At 43.6% G+C, this 19,998-nt stretch overlaps 1 protein-coding gene across 1 annotated transcript; it reads left to right on the forward strand.

Moving 5' to 3' along the window:
• The first annotated feature begins 5,781 nt into the window (after positions 1 to 5,781).
• Positions 5,782 to 14,860, forward strand: GJA10 (gap junction protein alpha 10). Its single transcript, XM_072857855.1, has 3 exons — positions 5,782 to 7,299; positions 13,856 to 13,924; positions 14,106 to 14,860. The coding sequence occupies exons 1-2, from the start codon at positions 5,839 to 5,841 to the stop codon at positions 13,892 to 13,894; spliced, it is 1,500 nt and encodes a 499-aa protein (XP_072713956.1). The 5' UTR covers positions 5,782 to 5,838; the 3' UTR covers positions 13,895 to 13,924; positions 14,106 to 14,860.
• Positions 14,861 to 19,998: the final 5,138 nt, after the last annotated feature.

Here is a 19,998-nt window from a genome sequence, read left to right on the forward strand (position 1 = left end):
AGTTCGATGAGACAGCAGAAAGCATGTACTCTTTGAAGTGGTTTTGACCCTGCAAACGCTAGCTGTTTTGAACGTCAGAATAGTAATAGATCAGTACAAGGAAATGCTGCTGTCTGTTATATGAAGATTACAATTAGTTCCGACATACATCCTTTTCTGGTTTTCAAGTCTGTGAATCCCTGACATGGGAATATCAAAAGCTGCAATGCCATAAAAGGTGTATTTGGACCTAATATTTTGAGGTATATTTTGAGAACTTATTTTGTAATAGCTGCCACTTAGGATTTAGGTGCTGTCACGGGCAAAACAGAGTAAACACCCCATACTGGATTTGGATACTGGGCTTTATTGAAGAACCAACAAGATTAGAGCTTCTATGCTGCCTGGTTGTCTCCAACTCCTGCCCCAGCACTACGTTCCCTGGGTCTCCACTTCCCAGCAGGGAGATCGCTGCTGGTCTGGGAAGGTCAGGCATGAAGTTGTGCTGGTTCCCGCTGTGCCACTGCTCAGTTACCCATCTCGGGCGTCGCTGGTGAAGGTCCCATCTCTCTCATCTCCAGGATATTCCTTGCCCTCCCCCCCAACACACGCACCCGCCCCACATGCTGCCTGTTAGCATTCACACTGTAAGCTGATTTCACCTATGGCAGATGCTTATAGCAAGGAAGTGTGCTCAGCCACTGCAGATTCTTGCTCACCTCCAAATGCAAAGGACTACACTGCACTCCTGTTCTTATTCCTGATTCTTCCCACCAGCCTTGTGCCCTGGCCCTGCTTCCCTTCCACGTACAATCAATTGTACGGTCCATTAACAAGCTTGCATGAGCAGTCCTTTAACACCACCAATTATTCTGCTGCCAAAGCAGAAACGTGGCAAATTGTCCCTAAGCAGCCTACTGTCACTTTCCCTGTCCCCCAAGAAAACCAAAACCTTCAACCAGGTTACTCTGAGGGCAGAGTGAGGTAGGCAGCCTGTGGTTCCGGTGCTGTGACCTGCTGAGGGGGAGAAGGTGGGACAGAAATGTGCTGGGCCAAGAACAAGCTGCTTCTTCAGTGAGCAACAAAGTGCGTTCTCCAGCAGGATGAATAAATCAGAGGTGCTGCACCTCGTGCCCAGTTCTCAAGTTTTCACAGTGAGCAGAGCTGAAGAGGGTGCTCCTGAGAAACACCTGGGAGCTGCTGGAGATGTGGGGTCAACAACACCTTCTGGTGAGGCAGCACAGGACACCCAGGCCTGAGTCGAAGCTCCGAGACAACTGAAGCAACAAGGTAAAGCCTTTGGGACTCTGACCGAATTTGGAAAGAAGAGGCGTGAAAATAAAATGCCAATGACAGGTACATGACAGTACATGGGCTTGAGGGAGAGCGTGAGAGCATATGGATGAGAAAGGCCTGTGGAGGTATGGCTGGTTCAGATGAATATTAACACATCTCTCCGGCATAGAAAGTGTAGCACAACTGCCCCTAAAGCATTTGTAACTATGCATAAACCATACATCTGCTGCATTAGGCTGAGGCTAGAGGAAAGACGCTGTAGTCACCTCATCTGCTGCAGGGCAAGGCTCTGAAGGCATATTTAAACAGGACTTTCAGGGAGATGAGTACAGCTTGTGCGAGAGAGAAGGATGCACTGGTACATAAATCTGGGATAATCCCAAAGAAAAGGTGGGGCTAGTGTCTTTTGAGAACTGGCCACTGGTTAGTGGGAATACCTTTAGGGAGAACGGGCTGAAGTGGAAGTCACTCACATACCTTGTAGGATGGAAGAAAAGGGCCAGAAGCTCTGGAGCAAGAGAGAAAAAAAATGGGTTTTGGGGATTTCCCTAAAATATAGGCCTGGGCAGGACTAGGCAGCAGAAGCTCTTAGTATCAGAACCTCAGCTCTGGTGGCCCTGATTTCTCACCAAATCCCATTTTGGCAACTCACCTTCCTTTTTTAGACCTTGTCTCTCACAGATACCAATTCTGAATGGGCTTGGGGGTGGCTCTTTAACCCAGCTGAAGGAGGGTTACTATGCTGAAAGCCTGTGTTTCTAACTGAAGACTTGAGTCTCAGTTCCTGTGGCCTCCATTTTCAAAGACTCAGCCTAACGCATCCTAAATTAACTCACCAGGCAACAGAGTATGAAATCGGACATGACCGATCAATCCTTGGGCATTGATTCAAAGCGAAACTAATGGAATGTAAAGAAAATGTAAGGATCTATTGTACTGTAAAGGGTGCCTATTTAGCCATTTTACCAAATAAAATTTCATTTGGGAGCTGGGTGGAGGCGTAATGTTTGAAGAACCGACTAAAACAAGGCATAGGGATGTTGCAAACTATTGCGGTACAGATCGAGCCTTGAGGGAATGGCTTTGTTAGATGCCTGACTAAAATAATTGCATGATAATTTTGGCTAGAGGCACCATCCTATCATCTGATGATTTTTAAACCATGCACGGATAGTTTAGACTGAGTGATCTTGACAACCAGCTACAAAGAACCGAGAAGTCCGCTCAGCATACCACGTCTATGCTTTGGCTCTTGGGGAAAAAAAAAAAAAGATGTCCTAGCACTGTTGAAGGAAGGTCTCTCAGCTATAGCAATCAGCACCGCTGTGTGTTCCTTCTGCAATGTTCTAAGACAGACTAACCAGGGGCTTTCTCCTAAGGTAAGTGGCAGAAAAATAATTCTTCCTAGGGCAGTACGGAGCAGGCAGGTCCCTGTCAGACTTGAAGCAATGCGAATTAAACCCAGGAGTGTTTGCATCTTAGCATTTAACTTTTTCTGACAAGAAATTTAAGATTCAATTCCTCTGCTTTTTCAAATCACAGCTGATGAGAACCTGGCATAAATTTAATACAGAAGTAATTTGAATAGCAGTAAATGATCAAATGAACTTTAAAATAAAGAAGTAACAAAAACAAGAAATAAAGAGAAATGGTGGATTTCCATCTGGTTCTAACTGATTACATGCATGAATTTTTATTGTTTGAAATAACCATATAAACATATTTGGACAGACACAAAGGTAGTCAGATGGCATAATGAAAAATGTCTCAGGTACTATCTTTACTAAAAATTGTATATTTCTAGTCTACTAGGCTAGTATACTAGAGTACTAGAATTTCTAGTACACTAGTATGGTGGAAATAATTATTTCATTGATATTTGAGATTGCAGTCTTACAGTAAACTGAAATTACTCTGTTACTCAGAGCTCAAATAAGACTTCCCAAGAAGGGAAAGATAGAAAAATTGGAAGCACAGTGCTATGACAAGTTGTAAAGTAGTTGGGGCTGATTTCTTTGAAATTCTGGCTTTTGCGGCTCTAGACTAACTTCTTTCCTTTATACACAATGTTCACCATGTACAGTATTCATACTGCAGTTCTACCAGGGCAGATTTGAGGGAAAGTGGCTTGGTATAATAAGCTCACTTAGAGAGTGAATTAGACCACTCCTGTAATTACTCTCCCCTGTCAACTGTTATAAAGGAAAGGCGAGGGTGGAGTTATTTAAATACTGGTAGAAACAACTTAAGAAACAAGCACATCCATAGAGCCAGAGTGATATGTTCATACTCCTCTTCTTGTCTTCTCTTACCTCGAATGGCTGCATTCACTTTCTGTTCCAAAACAGGCAATGATAATTCCTACTGCTAGAGGAATGCTATCATTCCATCTTTGGGATTAAAACACGTCTCCTTTCCCTTTTATTCCTGCATTTACTTTTTAGCATCTCACCTGGGGTTTTTTGCAAAGTCTATCCTCAATTTCAGTGAGGGATCAGCCATTCACAAGGCAGCAAATATACCCAAAGTGCCTTTGCTTAACTGTTGCTTTGCCATCATTCAGTCACCTCTCAGGGGAAGCGGTACAGAGCAATCAGCAAGCGTCACCCGCTCATACTTCACCTCCTGAGTACTCTGGGTTTGGGAGCTTGCTCTCTGTAAATCTCGATTTCTCACTTTACTGTAGGTGAACTATTCTGTATCATCACTTCCAAGCTTGGAAAAACAGGTTCGACATTGTTAGCTTGAAATGTAGCGTTTTCTAGTAAACACTTCAACACATGAACATCTTTACACCCTATGACATTGCAACAATTTGATATCTGCTCTGAGTAAAATCCGCATGAAGTCAGAAGGAAGCTCTGACATTTTTCCTTAAAGATGAAGAAAATGGCCTACAATAATCCTTGCTGACATTTTTTCATGTATCTTATTTCAATTATATACATGGGAGGAAAGGAGTGGGGAAAGAAGATATTCCAGATGCATCACAGCACCTAAGAAATTGCTTGACTGGCTAGGTTTCCTCAACCAGTTCCCCGTGTCAACAGGGAAGTTCATTGTGAAAATTCAAGTTTGCAGAGAAATGTAATAATAAAGTCTGTAGGATGCCTATGCAGAGAATGACTGCACTGTTGGCTACAATTGAAAATCTTTACTTGCAGTGTGGATAAATACAGCCTCCAAGCAGAATTGTACTACATGGGATCATCTCATAAACCATAACCAAGCTATAGTGATAATGGTGATATCCCCCAGCTGTGCTATCAATTAAAATTGTGTAAGATTTTGGGTACTGCAGCCAGCCACTCCTAAAAAGCTTAGAAATTGCACTTTACTAAAGGTTGTAGTTTAGTGGAATTTGGGAAGTTTTGAAAGTACAGTAGCATAAAAAATTTAAGTAGGTAGATATGATCCCTAAGGTAGATATGATCCCAGTTGCTTTCAATATTTTATTACCATGTTAGCAGAAAAAATTCCAGGGACAGAACACCGAATGTGTGATGCATTCACAAATAAACAGACAAATACCTTACATTTCAATTCCCCACATTACCTGAAGCTCCTGAATAGTTTCCAGAGAAGCGGCTTGGAAATGAAGCATCTTGCAGCAGAACGTAGATCAATCTGCTGGTGAATCAAAGAGGTTCTGGGAAAGAGGTGGTTAAAACGATCATCTTACACTCACAGCTAAAAACCTCCACATCACTCCATTGTGTAATCCCTGTTTTATTTATCTCATATGCTGAAATTTATAATTGAAATTTATAATTTATCTCATACGCTGAAATTTATAATTGAAATGTATAATTGAGGTGATTCAGTAAGACTTTAAATGCATAAAAATAAAGATATTAATCCTAGAAGCACTCCTAGTTTATTAACATTATCCTAGAACTGAGACTATTTACACATGTACAGCTATGTGTAAATTAGCTATGTATTTGTAGTTTTAGGAATCCAAGCGAGAAACTTGTGGATTGTTACCCTGGTAGATGGGAAAATATTGGATGGATGGCACTAATAATGCTACTACCTTGGGGTACAAAGTGAAAAATTTTTCTGTCACAGTTATAGGATACGTCTCAAAACTTTATCAAATAAATGAAAGACATGAGCATTATATATTATTCTAGTTGTTTTTCACCCAAAACTATGGCAAAGCCACAGACAGTGGAATGGAGTGGGTGTAGAATTAAACTATAGTTGGCAAAGGATTTGCAAAGTGAAAAAAAATTGTCTTCTTTCCTAGGGGGAAGAAAATAGTGTAAAACTGTAGGCAGTTAAGAAGTACTGTGGCTTACAGCTGAAATCAATCTCTCTTAAGCTTAAAATAATCTCACATTTGCATCTTTCACCAGTAATCGTGAAGTCTAAGTTCATTGAAAGACCTGGTAAGTAGAAAATAATGATGAACTTCTAAAAGCTCTCCTGCTATCAGAAGAATGTATATGAAAGATCATTATTAAAAAAAAAAATACTAAAAAGGGCCATTTCCAAAAGAAATCCAGTATTGTATTCAAATAACATCATTTTTTGTATTTCAGATATGAACTTCTGACCATGGGGGACTGGAACCTGTTGGGCAGCATCCTTGAAGAAGTGCACATCCACTCCACCATAGTTGGCAAAATCTGGCTCACAATCCTGTTCATATTCCGGATGCTGGTGCTGGGAGTGGCTGCCGAAGATGTATGGGACGATGAGCAGTCCGAGTTCATCTGCAACACGGAGCAACCTGGCTGCAGCAATATCTGTTATGACAAAGCCTTCCCCATCTCTCTGATCAGATACTGGGTACTGCAGATCATATTTGTCTCTTCTCCATCGCTAGTGTACATGGGCCACGCGCTCTACAGATTAAGGGCTCTCGAGAAAGAGCGACAGAAGAGGAAAGCCCACCTGCGGGCTCAGCTAGAAGGCCTGGAGCCCATGCCCGAGGAACACAGGAGAGTGGAGAGGGAACTGCGTAAGCTGGAGGAACAGAAGAAAGTGAATAAGGCACCCCTGAGAGGGTCCCTGCTGCGCACCTATGTCCTACATATCCTGACCCGGTCGGTGGTCGAAGTGGGCTTTATGATAGGTCAGTATCTTTTATATGGGTTTCACATGTCCCCCCTTTACAAATGCACTCGGCCCCCTTGCCCTAACACGGTGGATTGCTTTGTGTCCCGACCCACAGAGAAGACCATCTTTATGGTTTTCATGAACAGCATTGCCGCGGTCTCCCTGTTCCTCAACATCCTAGAAATCGCCCACCTGGGCCTCAAGGAGATCCAGAAGAGCCTCTACGGGCGGCCGCGGCGGCCGGCGGGCCCCGCCGAGGAGGAGACCAGCCTCTACAACTCCAAGAAGAGCTCCGTGGTGCCGCCGACCTGCCCGGCCAGCGACGCCTCCCCGCCGCGCCCCGCCGCCGCCCCGCCGCCGCCCCACGCTCCCGCCGCCGCTCCCGCCGCCGCTCCCGCTCCCGCGCCCGCTCCCCCCCCCGCTCCCGCGCCGGCGGGGCCGCCGGGCCGCCAGCACCGCGGAGAGCTCCGGGGGGCCCCGCCGCCCCGCCGCCGGCACAGCGCGGCGCAGCACCACGGACAGCAGCCGCCGCCCTCCTCCAGCAGCGAGGAGGCGCCGCGGGCCGCGGCGGGCGGCGCCCCCGGGACGGCGGCGGAGGCGGCGGGGGCGGCGGCCGCGTCCCGCCGGGTGCCCCGCAAGCACAGCCGGGTGAGCATCTGCCGCGACCTGGAGGAGGAGCGCGGCGACTCCCCGGACAGCGGGCACTGCCCGGGCACCCGCAAGTCCAGCTTCCTCTCCCGCGTCCTCACCGGGAGCCGGGCGGGCAGCGACAGCGACAGCGCCGCCTCCCGCCGCGGCTCCGGCCCCAGCCCCGGCCCCGGCCCCGGCCCCGGCCCCGGCTCCGGCCCCGGCTCCGGCTCCGGCTCCGGTTCCGGCTCGGAGGGGAAGCGCTGCGAGGAGGGCAGCCCGCCCAGCAGCCCGCCGCCGGCCGCCGCCATGGGACGCCGCGTGTCGATGGCAAGTAGCGCCCCGGGGCTCCCGGGGCCGCCGGCGGGCGGGGGACGGCGGGGGGGCCCGGGCGGGGCGGGCGCCCCGACTGCCCGTCCCGGCCCCGGGGAGGAGCGGGCGAGGGGGGGCAGGGAGGCTTAGGCAGGGCTTCTGACACAGCCCTAACGCCCCGCGTCCTCCCGGGTCAAGCCGAGCTCCCGCACGCTCGGTCCACTTCGATGGTGAAAGCAAAAACATCCCTAGGAAATGACTGAGTCCTGAGCGTCTCTAAGGCACCGAATCTCAGCTTCTTTATGCTCTTTACATCATCCCAATCGACTCGACGGGGACTGTCCCAGGGGAAACTGCTTGACACTGTTGACACTGTAAGAAAAGAGAAGTGCCTGCTTGACACTGCAAGAAAGAGAAGTCTTGAGTGCGTCGAGTTCGATGGCTCAACTTCTTTAAGCTTCAGCGGGTTTCTCCCGGGAGCGACCACCGAGTTGAATAATTGCTCAATGAATAAATCAAGCCATCTACATATAAAACACCAAATAATTGCAATGCCAGAGCCAACGGCTACAGAATTGCATTTTCAGCAGCTTTTCCTGTTCTTCGGCCACACACTCTAAGCTTGCTTACAGTCAGCGTTGATGAGATATAGTGCCTGCATTCAACAACCAACGAGGGTTTTTTTTAAAGTAGTTTGAGTTCTGATTGCCCCAGATCATGGGATTTTGTCCTCTGAGAGCAAAAAAGCTCCTTTACAAATGCTTGCAGGAGCAAGCCCTTAAATACCCTTCTATAGGGCACATAATAGACTACTTTGCACAATACTCAAAGTTATAGATTCTGTTCAATTGTTTCTCACTCTTCCTAAAAATAAATACTTTTCCTTAATACAAAATGAACAAAAACAAACAAACAACTTCAAATCTTTTGTGGTAAGAAGCAGAAGGCACTCCTACACATTGGTCATCAAAAAACTGTTTGTGGGTCCCAGTTTTTATGGAGTTATAGCTTCTACAATATATAGTCAGCATAAGCCATGATAAATTGTCACTTACTTAGATGCAATTTAACCACTTTCCACTTCGATGTTTCTAATACAGGGAGAGGGCCTAGAGTCCAATCTGGCAATCTGCTGGCTCTTGATACTCAGATGAGAAGGCTCTTTAAAAAGGTGAAGTGCAAAAAGGTCTTAAGCAAGACAGAGTTTCAGTAGCACCCTGTTGAGAACTCACAGAAGCCACCTGGCAGCTTTGACTGTTTAATGACAATGACGCTACCTTTCAGCGGAGATCTTGCAGAGAAATGTAGTCAGTTTGCAAAGCAATGTCATTACTCGTGAGAGTAACACTCTTCTGGCATGCTGCCTTTGGGGAGCATTAGGTATGGGACTGGCATGAGCATTTTAAAACATGACTTATGCAGGTATACTACCTGTTGCTTCCTGTTTACTGCACGTGACATTTTAAAGTAAAGGTGCTTCTATATACAATTGAGTCAATATTTTGGCAAATGCACTTTACCGTTAGCATTGCTACGGCATTTTATGAATACCAGTTTCAATGCACAAATATGCTGGTGCATCATAAAAATGTTGAATCTGGGCATTAAAGCTTGTATATCCTTCTGGTCTGTATTTCCCAATTCCTATATGTGCTATTTAGTCTTGGTTGTCAAAGGCACTCAGCATTGATTTGATTTGTTTTAATCGGACTGCCAGGAGACAATCATCATGTATTAATGTTTAGATAAAAGAAAAATATGTATGATTAGATTGATCTGTGTGACAGGAGCATTCAAAAATTAGTGATCCTTTCTAAAAAAAAAAGTACTTAAAAGGATTGTATTTCAAAATTCCAGCTGAAGCACACAAAATCAGCCATGCCTGACTAACAGTGACTTGCAACAGTAATGCAGAGAAAGGACACACACTTTTTAACATAACAATGAATGCACATGCACAAACATTTTCTGAACAGCCAAAACACAGTCTAGTCTAACCTGGATCATACTACTCTAAGCTGGATAGCCACATGGAGCAAAACCATAGTGGAATTGACACTGTTCCTCAATTTACTTTGATAACTTGCTCGAGTTATCATCTTTACCTCCATACTGGCTTGAATGTTTTCTTTTTCCCTTCATCCATACCATTCTACCAGAATTTGTCTGTAGCATTCTTTGAATTAGCTCAATGAGAGAGGAGTGTCAACTCAATATTGAAAAATATCACTTTCTATACCTCAACAACCATACTAGCAACCTCCAATCAAACACATACTCACGCTCTGTGCTAAGATAGCAGGACAGTTGCAACTGCCCACAACCACCATAGCTTTCTTAGCTGAAAGAAAATCTCAGAGCTACAAAAAAAATCAATCCATCTGATACTGCAAGTGTCTGCATAGAAGTCAACTGCATCCTGTGAGTCATGACATTGAAAGCACCTAACAAACAGATCTAATAGTACATTGATGGATGCTTGACTTTTGCCAGTGATGAGTTCTTTTGAGCAATATTGTCAATGCCATTTCCACACCAAACCTGAATCTCTAACAGATAAATAATTATGATTAGGGACAACTAAATGTTGTAAAAGTTACCTCTCATAATGTACTGCATCTTCTTGATCAAAACATGAAGTCTAGGTGGTAGATAGTAGTTAGCCGGACCATGATCAAGTGATACTTTCCAAGAAAGTGCAAAACTGCATCCCTCAAAATGAACAGGAAATTCTTCTTAGGACTTCCTCTGTGGAGGAAAGGTTACTTTGAACCCTTAAGAGAGAATGCAATCAATCCTTCACTGCAAACCCTCATGAAACAGCTCAACAGGATATTGAATACAAAATGCCTGTTTGGCATGAGGAGTCCTCAACTTTTCAGACTTCAGTTCAAACCAGACCAGAAGAAATGTCCTTCGCATTGGTAGGATTTGTACAGACCAACTGTGTCTGGCCACAATGCAAACTGACAAGGCTATTTAAAACTTCCCTGTCTGGAATTGGTGGAGGTGAAGAGCCATTTCTTCATTTCATGTCCAACTGTGGCATAAAACCTTGAAAAAAAAATTTACGCTCCAACTGTTTAGTTTTACGCCCAAACCACTCACTCCTCCTACTCTATTCAGTTTCTTGGCCATTGCATTGTCCCAAGTTATCCATTATTCATGTTGGGAAGCAAAAATGAGAGAGCAGAAATCTTGAAAAACTTATTAGGCTAAAGGCTTCTCAAGAGACTCCGATCCATCGGGAAAAAATATCTTTTCCTTCAGCCACTGCTGGTCAAACGTTAGACGTATTAGGTTCTGAGGACAGACCACCAAAACTGGACCTTCATTGCATCAGGGAAAGCACACAGCAAAGCACAGGAGGAGAGAGTCACTGCATGACATGAGGGTAATTTCCAACTGATTTCAGTCCACCTAAACACAATGACAAGAGCATCACCGACTATACGGGTGAGCTAATCTCAGCTCGATGGAGACCTGGCATAAATAATGGTAGGAAACTCTACATTGACAGGGGAATTCAGCATCTGTGTACAGCTGAAAACATGCTATCTGCAAGCCTCCAAGACCTTGGTACTGAGGAATGCAGTCAGCATGCTTTGAAGTGACAGCAAACAATTTGTTCACTGATAACTGGCTCCAAGCTAATAATTTCTAAGGCTCAGTTAGAGGATACATCTTAGAGAATATATGGTATCTTATCTTCTACGAGATATTGTGGGTACACACATAGTTCTGCCCTAAGTTTTGCATCTCTCACCACATTTTAACTTTTATTTAAGGGGAGATACAGCTATGGAGCAAAGGGGCACCTTCTGCATTGTCCTAGACTGCCAGTGTCCCTTAGGCAAGTTGGCCTTAAATGGCTGCTTTTCACATGTCACTCAGTGAAAGATGCTGCACTGAATTTAGTATTACTACAGTCAGAAATGACAACTGGGAGTTAGTGACATACAAAGGTGTGTAGGAATTCTGCTGCTGTCAATACGATTCTGCACATGAATGACATTATGAAGAAAAAAAAAATTGCACCAGTCAAGCCCTTGACTGGTGCATGATACATTTTTAAGTCTGATAAAATTAATAGGCTGATGCAGTCAAAGGTCAGTATATAACTAGTACAGATACAATCTTTGCTCTCTTGAAAATAGGCAGGGCCAGAAATTACAGCGCATAATAGGCGTCTAGCTCTCGGAGCATTGCACTAAGGGGTATTGTCTCACTGCCTGATGTGTGCAAGGCTGTGTGAAGCCATTGGGACCATCAAATGATTCTCTTTTTCTCTCTGAGGAGATGAAAATAAGAGATTGAACAATTAGAGAGGGAGAGAACTTTGCTTCCAAAGTCATCCTTTGCGACGATCGACCAGTCTTCCTCCTCGGCCATTTTCTACAAACCAAAGGAACAATTGCAGAACATCAGAAAGCTCAGCTGAGCATGGCCACAGCCTGGTGTTGCGTCTTCAGAGTGTCACAGGGTCATCACAATTAAACAGCTGACCACAAACATTTCTACAGAAGCTGGAGGCTGTATGATATTTCATTGCTAGCTGCGTTTTAAGTCTTTTGCTAGCTGTGTCTCTCCCCGCCTTTCTAAAGCGGAGGACTCCAGTTGCATGCTACCTGAGCATGTCCAGCAATCAATAGTTCTTTTTGGCCTATATATAATAGTTTTCTAAAGAATCCTAAGGTGTGCTCTAAAACTATGAGTTTTAATTTAGTTAACTGGGATTGGGAGTATTTACACTAGATTGGCAACTCTTCTCACAAAGGCACCATCTTTCAGATGATTTGGAACTAGGTTGTCACATTTGCACCTCAAGCCTAAACCTGTGTTGAGAGAAGTACTGTGTTAGTCCTCTTGCTAGAGTACCCAAGGATATACCAAGAAGATGGGGAGAACTTGATATTATCTAATGGTCGTGTTTCTTCATTGAGCAAAGATAAGTTCCTGGAATCACAAAACAAAATTGGAAGTCATTAGAAGATTTATAATATTCTTAGCAATATTTTAGCTGACCTGCTGTCCTGGGAAACTAAAATTACTAGATCAAGATTTTGAGAAAGAATTAGACATTTTAGACACTCAACTTCAGATTCTTGTTTTTCAAGAAGTGCTGAGCTTTCCTCACCCTCACATACATTCCTTATTCTTCGGCCCACCCACTCCTCCAGAGAGCCCTGTGCTTTCAGTGTCATTTCTTTAAGTCTATATTTTTGGCTACAAAGTAATTAATGAATCTTTAAAAGCAAGGCCCCCTCCTCACGGTGAATGAGGGAGATAAAGCTGATAATGAAGCAGCTTGTAAAGCTGATACTCTCAGCTCATAGAATCAGACTGAGATAGGGCTGCTGATTTTATTCATCTGCAGAAAAGAGAGTCTCTGGGGCGGAAATCCTGGCCCTGCCAAAGTTGGGGAAATTTTACAATTCACTGGGTACAGTTTCCCTCACTGCATTGCTTTTTTATTCCTCTGTACTGTTCAATTCTTCTTTTACTTCTCAATTCTCCATTCAGCTTTGAGCCTTTTAGCCAGTGGGAAAATACTCTGTAGTGAGCAGGATATGAAAGAGAGAGCTGCTATTCAGCCTGAATGCTTGCAGTCTTCTCCAGAACAAGCCATGTTTACTCACCCTTTCAACACCACTTGAGGAATAAATATCCACTCATTTAATGAGCCACTCACCTGCTCTCACTCCTGGGGCTGGGAACAGTTTGATAAGAGTGAATGTACATTGAAATAACCAACCTAATAACTGCAGAGGAGTTATCAGGCAGCTGAGCTCCACCAGGAAAATCTACAGGTGGGGTAATGGACTGGTAAAACCCTGTGTTCCTCTAGGATGTTTGAGAATCCTTAAAGGTATTCACATGGACACCTGCTGGTAACTACTGCTGGTTTTGTACAGTTTTTCTATGCAAACATCTCTTAAAAAAATAATTAAATTCCACAGTAGTTGTCTTTTATTCTGCCCTGGAGCGCTCAGGAGAAGCTCATGGTGATGACAGCCAGTGCAACAATTATCCTGCAAAAGCTACTTGGTCACCCAAAGGTAACCATTCACCACTTGCACAAACACAGATAAACTTTGGGGATCAGCAGCAGCTGACAACTAATTAAACTCTCTGAGGATTTGTGCAGAAACAAATGGATAAGCTGGATCTTGGAAAGTGGAACTCGTCTAATTGAGTCCATCTTTGTATGGTTTTAAAGCAATCAAAAAGTATACAAAACCCCTTAACATGTAAAGCAAGGCCTCTAGGATGGGTCCACTGATTTCAAGCAAGTGGATGGGTCCACTAGGATGGGTCCCACTAGGATGGGTCCACTGATTTCAGGGATTAATGTGTTTGTTTTGGTTTAAAAGCAAGGTGTTCCCTCTCTCCCCACCCTCCCCTTAGCACTGAACAAAGCCCTGCAAGGTAAGTATGTTGTCAGCTGAACACCAGATTCTCACCTTCCCAACTATGTATGTTGTTGGAACCTGGGTTAATTACTATGATAACTTTTCTTTTTCTCCTTTAAGCCAATTCAGCTTCATCCTTTCTTTCTCTTGTTATCTTTCAGAGCATGCTTCTAGAACTATCATCTATCATGAAAAAGTAATGACATTCTGAGGAGAAGAAATAAACCAAGGTATTGAGCACAAACCACCTTCAGCAGAGAGATAAAAAGCAGATTATCTGTTACTATGCTCCCCTCTCCCGCCGCTATGATGTTAAATTCATAATACAGTTTAAGAAAGCAAACACTTGTTTTATTCCTCCATTTTACACCAATCCTGACAGTACCCTACTCCGATTGCTGGTGTTAACAGGTAGCCTGCTCCATGACTCAAGATTTTTCTCACGTAGACTGAGCCGGATCCGGTCAGTGTGTGCTGCCACTGCAGAAATAGCCTTGTGTCTTTGGGAGAACATTTTGGGATGTACAACTTGTTGTGCATGCTAGTAGTGTTCATATCAGAAACCAGCCTGATCCATAGACCTTCAAGGTAGCGGAAGGCCCAAGACACCTACAAGAAAGGGTTAGTTTGATTTGAAAGTAACCTGGAAGGCTACGTGGCCTCTATCTCCCCAGGCTTCAGCAGCCAATGAATAAAAGATGGAAGAAACAGACAAGGAATCTGAAGGGACAGAAAATCTAACAGAGATAAAAACCCAGCTGAAGAATATGCTGCTGCTCGTCTGCCTGTGCTAATGCAGTCCTCAAGCTCTGATAGAGACTTTCCATGCTAATGTAGCCTCTTTGGACTTTCGGCTTCACATTTGAAACTAAGTAAAATCAGGCAATTTGTTTTAAGTGCAAAACATCTGCGCTTTTCTGCAGTTTGCTGTTCAAGAAGATCTGCAAGGTATCACCCTAGGGTCATGAAAATCTTATTCCTTTCACTGTCTCATTAGTTCATATAGAGGAATTGAAGGACAAGCAAAGCCAAAAAGAGCTCACTTTCAGTCTGCTAGGCCAGACTTGCTCTGGAGGGTTGGATTTCTGGGTTATATGCGGCCCAAGAAAGCAGTCCTTCCACTTGTGTATCTGGAAAATAAAACACCTTCCTCTGAGTGTCCCTGACCCTGTTTCTGGCCACATGCTTTTGTCTGCTTTTATTTGTCAAGCTTATCATAGCTTGCATTTGCTATCACCTCAACAGCAAGCAATGCTTGGAACAAGCTCGTTTGCTATGCCAGTTTCCCTAAGCATAAAAATCCTCTATGACTTGGCAACTTGAAGGCAAGGCTAGTAGAAAGCAGGACAGCAGGGAAAAAAAGAGTCAAGCATAAAGATTGCTTGAGATTACAGTGGTTTTGTTCTAGTGCACATGATATACATTCATATTCTGCCTCACTACAAACTCATAGACAGTTTCCTGTGCATTCGTTTAGTATTTTAAGGCAAAAAAAGGAAATACTTAAGATGGTGGCCATTAAGTGCCAGCGACAACTGATCAGGGATGGAGAAACAGCTTTGCTAAAGTACATTCTCAACTGCCAGGCTATGTGTAGACGCGGTGGATGCTACATCTTCTGACAGATTTGAGGGGGTGGGAAGCTTTCTTCATATATGCTCAACAGGAAGATTCAGAAAACTGGGGAACTCTGGAAAGCAACGTGTTTGGTTTTCTTCCATGAGAATTTTAAGACTGAAAAATCACAGGCAACTTTCACTGCTGCAGATGGAGGAGGAAGCAGTTTGCATCCCTAAGGACAGCGGCCCAGGGCATGCGATCTAGGGTTTCCTGTCTGATGATAAAAAAGCCTGGGGACCTCTCCCTAGCAGCTTGCCCTCCTCCCCACAGCAGCATCCCAGCAAGTGTGTGGACCAGGGCAGGACAACTGGTCATGCCACTTCCCCCTTCCCAGCTCTCCTCCTGCCAAGCTGTTGAGGAGGCTCCCAGGTTGCACTCAACCCAAGGAGAGAGGTGGCTGCCATGTGTTTGGGAGTCCCAGAGAGCAAAGGTCCCCGGCTAGACCCCACGCCCTGCTTGTGGTAATAGCACCTAAGGCTGTTATGGTTTCTTCGTTCCTTCTTTCCTGCAGTGTAAGTGATGCTAACGGTCCAAGGCACAAGTTCCCCTTCAGAAAGGAACACTACCGTATTTGGGTTACACACAGAGATTTTCAGCTATATTTTGTTTCTCCAGAAACCTCTCTCAATTTCTCTCAGGTTTTCTGTAAAGGGGAAACAACCCCAACCTCTCCCCTTGCCTCCCAACACGTACATGACACTTTAGAAGACCAAAACAAAGACTTAGCAGGATTGCCTTAAGTCAAGCACTAGGGGAATGGGTATAGATACAGCTTATTTGATCTTCCAAAACAACTTCTTTATCTTTGCAATGAAATACCCTCAGCTGTTCCTGCAGCAGATCAAAGATAACTGGATCCCTGGATCAAAGACGACTAGTGAATTAGCAATGGGACCACGTGAGTGGAGGTCTCTTCATCAGTCTGGAGATTCACTGCAGTGAATCACATTCAGTATCAACCACATTCAACCTACCCTCCCGAATCTCACCTACAACCTGCGCGTTAAACAAGCACGGCAACGTCCCTTTCAGAGTCAAGATGAGTCGATTTACAATACATAATGATATGTCTTTATTTCATCAACAGAAATGGTGTCTAGACAAAATTCAGTTAACACTAGCAATTCAAATGAATGAAAAGGGTCGGGTGCTTTTTTTTCATTTTTGTTTTTTGCACAATACTGTATTTACAATGAGTAAATGACGTTTTTAATTCATTAGTTCATAGCAATGCTTTCTTCCAAAAAGGTAAAAATTCTTAGTAACAGAGAGTAAGCATCAACAGCCACCTCATTTATTTATACAATAAAAATCACAAGAAACCACAGTCACCTAGAAAAAAAATAAAGACAAGCTTAAGAACTAGTACAATAAAATGATGCATTGAATTAAGTTACATTAATCGCATAGAATTTGTGTAAAAAGTATGTAGAAAAAACACCTGATGTAACCTGTTACAGTCATTGACCAGTTATGAGAGGTACAGAGGGTTATACAGGTAGATATGTGTGAAAACTGTCCATACTGTTTGACCTGGGGAGGAAGAGAAGAGGGGTTGCACCCCCTTGCATACACTGATAAAACCCTGTTTTGAATATGGCCTCTGAAGTTTGTAAGGCATATATAAGAGGTGCACTTGTAACCAACTGGTTCTGGAACAAACTCTTAGGGCATCCCCACCATTGAAATCAAAGGTGATGCTTGGAACTACGAGTAAACAACCATGCATCGAGTATCACCAAGGTGTTTAGTATCATTCCTGCCGGTCTGAGGGATCCAGATAGCTTCAGGCAGAGCAAACGTAGTAGTGAGAACAGGACTGAAACATGCACGTTTCTCTCGGGTACATCACAAATGCAGGGTAACGCCGGGCTGGGTGGGAGATGCCAGCCACAGCCCCTGGCGTGGGGTAGCTGCTCCCTCCTCTGCCCACGTCCTGGAGGGTGGGCTCCTCCGGACGCAGGGACGAGCCCGGCCGGCGCTTGCCGCCCCTGCTCAGCTCCCTCCAAAACGGAGGGGTCGTTCGGGTTCGTAGCCTGGGACCGTCTCTGCTTCTAAGCAATCAATGAAATCAAACACTGCCAGTTGCCATTTCTATTTTAGGATGCTAGTTTCTTTATGCATGCCCTTAATTAGCCAAAAGGGACAACAGTGGCACTGCATGAACCACGCAGTGACTTTCACCTACAAAAAGGGCTCTGCCCACAGTCACTAAAATTCGCACAAGAACAGGAGCCATCTAACTGGCTCTTTAGCAGTCGTTTGGTTGGGGTAATGATCTTATAAAAAGGTATTTTTGGCATTCCTTCCTGCCAAAAAGCAATTTTATTTGCAAAAATGGCAATGTTATCTGTGTAATACCTTAAAATGCATATCAATATTTGACTTCGATATAAATAATACCTATCTTGGTGGAGTGTAGGAAAATACTGTACACTTAGTCTTTGCAAGTAATGCCATTAAAATTTTGAGAGTAAAGGGAATAATTATTCTACAGACCACCAACAATAGATCTTTTAAATATACACACAGTATTTGAACATATGCATATACACAAATATATTGTATTCTACAGCATCAGATCTGATGCCTGAGTCATGAAATACTCCAGGGAGTATTATAAATATATGTATATGTATTATAAACAGGAAAATACACAAACACACACTCTGACTAGACTTATAGATGTATGTATACATACATACACATATTATATATATGGATGTAAAATTAACTTGGACTGTGTTGGCAGAGACAAAACTGAAACGAAGTCAAAATCTGTTGAGAAAATTTCTAGCAGGAAAGAGAGCATAAGTTCTTTATGTTAATAGTTTTAGTTTCACCTCACTTCTGATAAAAATAAACCGCTCTGCACTTAGCAGATCCCCTCCTTATGCAAGGCCATCAGCTCTGCTGCTCATACTGAGCTAAACCTTCTCTAGGCAGCCCTAAAATAGATTTTTAAAATGCTGCAGCCATGGGCTACAACATTCACCCGGAGACACCTCCAAACGCATCTCAGATCAGACAAAAAAGGTGAAAGCAGCGCTCCTCATTGCAATGGTAGAGGACACGAAGTGGAGCAAAATGTGAGCTTGTGGAAACCTGGCAAACGTTCACTTTGTCTCACTGCAAAATTCACTACAGATCTCCTACTCTGCAAACGCACCCCTCTCTCTCTCTTCACCACCACAGCAGTGGATTAGAAGACACAAGTGAGGATGTGGTGTTGATTCTGGAATTGCAACGCTTCACCGTGCCTTCTCCTAGTGGATCAGATTTCATTTTATTACAGGGTTATAGTGATTCCAGCATGCAGATTTGTTTTATTTATTAGGCAATCATAAAGTTACATATTAAAAAATCTAACTATTTATCTAGGCATTTTAACTTCTATTTAAGCGCTCCTCAGAATACAGACTTGACGAAGTGTTGGACTCCAGATTAACGACCACACTATCAGCATTAATCATTTCTCTGGCAGCAGTTAATCCATTTAGCAAAGTTACGTATCTAGTTCCCACTCTCCTTTTCAAAGAGAAGTAGCAGTTAGCATACTAATCACTGTTGCTTGCCTTGCAGCACATTTTACTTCCTTGGGAAAAAAAATAATACAAGGATTAGATCCAAAAATATAGTGCATCTTAAAAGCAGCATATACCCTTAGAAAGACATTTAATAAATTACTTGTACAATATATAAAATAATAGTTTTATACTGCAGCATCAAACTCTGACGCCTGAGTCATCACGTTAGGAAGTCTGTGATATAAATACTGGGATCTCCTGATAACACAGCCAACATTTTTGCTTTTGTTTTACTTGTTTTCTGCTTTTTTTTCTCTCTCTTGGTTTTTTTTTTTAATTTTTCCTTTTTTTTCCACTACGTTTTTGTTCCAGAATCAGCTTGCAATGAGCTTTAATTGTGTTCAAGGCACCCCCAGAGAACGCAGAGAAACAAACACATTATATAGTGTAGTACTCACCTGACAAAGCATAACAAGCCTAAATGAAATGAGGTTTCCTGGCGATACAAGTATAGCAATGGCAAAGGAAGAGGAGGACTAGATACAGACTGGACAAAGCTTCAAGGACTCGCACGCCCACGAGAGCGGTGCAGTGCCCAGCGGGAAGATGGGGTCTCACCACGCCACTCCCAAGCAATGCCCGGCAGGACCGATGCTGCACGTATCCTCTTTGACAGAAGCAAAGAGATTCTTACTTAAGATCACGGTGACCACTGGCCAAACTCTTAAAATTTGTAAATACTGCAGTCAGTTGCTGTTTTTTTTCTTTCCAATGGTATTCTTGTGGTCAGTTGTTTCGACCTCATGAGACAAGAATGGTTGGGTATGTCAACTGGCGTCCAGGTCTGAAACTAATTCTCCCAATGTCTTCCTTTAATGTTAGCCCAGTAACCGCTTTGAGAACCGCGTGGTTCGGAATAGCAAAAAAAACTCAAAACAAAATAGAAACAAAAAACCACCACCACCACCAAAAAAACCCCACTGAAAAACCATGATACATGTAAATATAGGAAGCAATGACACAAAATCAGCCACTTCTAATGGGAAAGAATGAAATCAAACATCCAGAAAAGCTCACAGGGGAGGGAAAGAGAGAGAGACGAGAGAAAGGTTGAGGAAGAGACACTTATTTGAGCAGTGGTTTTAAGTATCAGTTCC

Source organism: Ciconia boyciana, chromosome 3 (genome assembly GCF_034638445.1).
Source record: "Ciconia boyciana chromosome 3, ASM3463844v1, whole genome shotgun sequence".
Taxonomy (NCBI): domain Eukaryota; kingdom Metazoa; phylum Chordata; class Aves; order Ciconiiformes; family Ciconiidae; genus Ciconia; species Ciconia boyciana.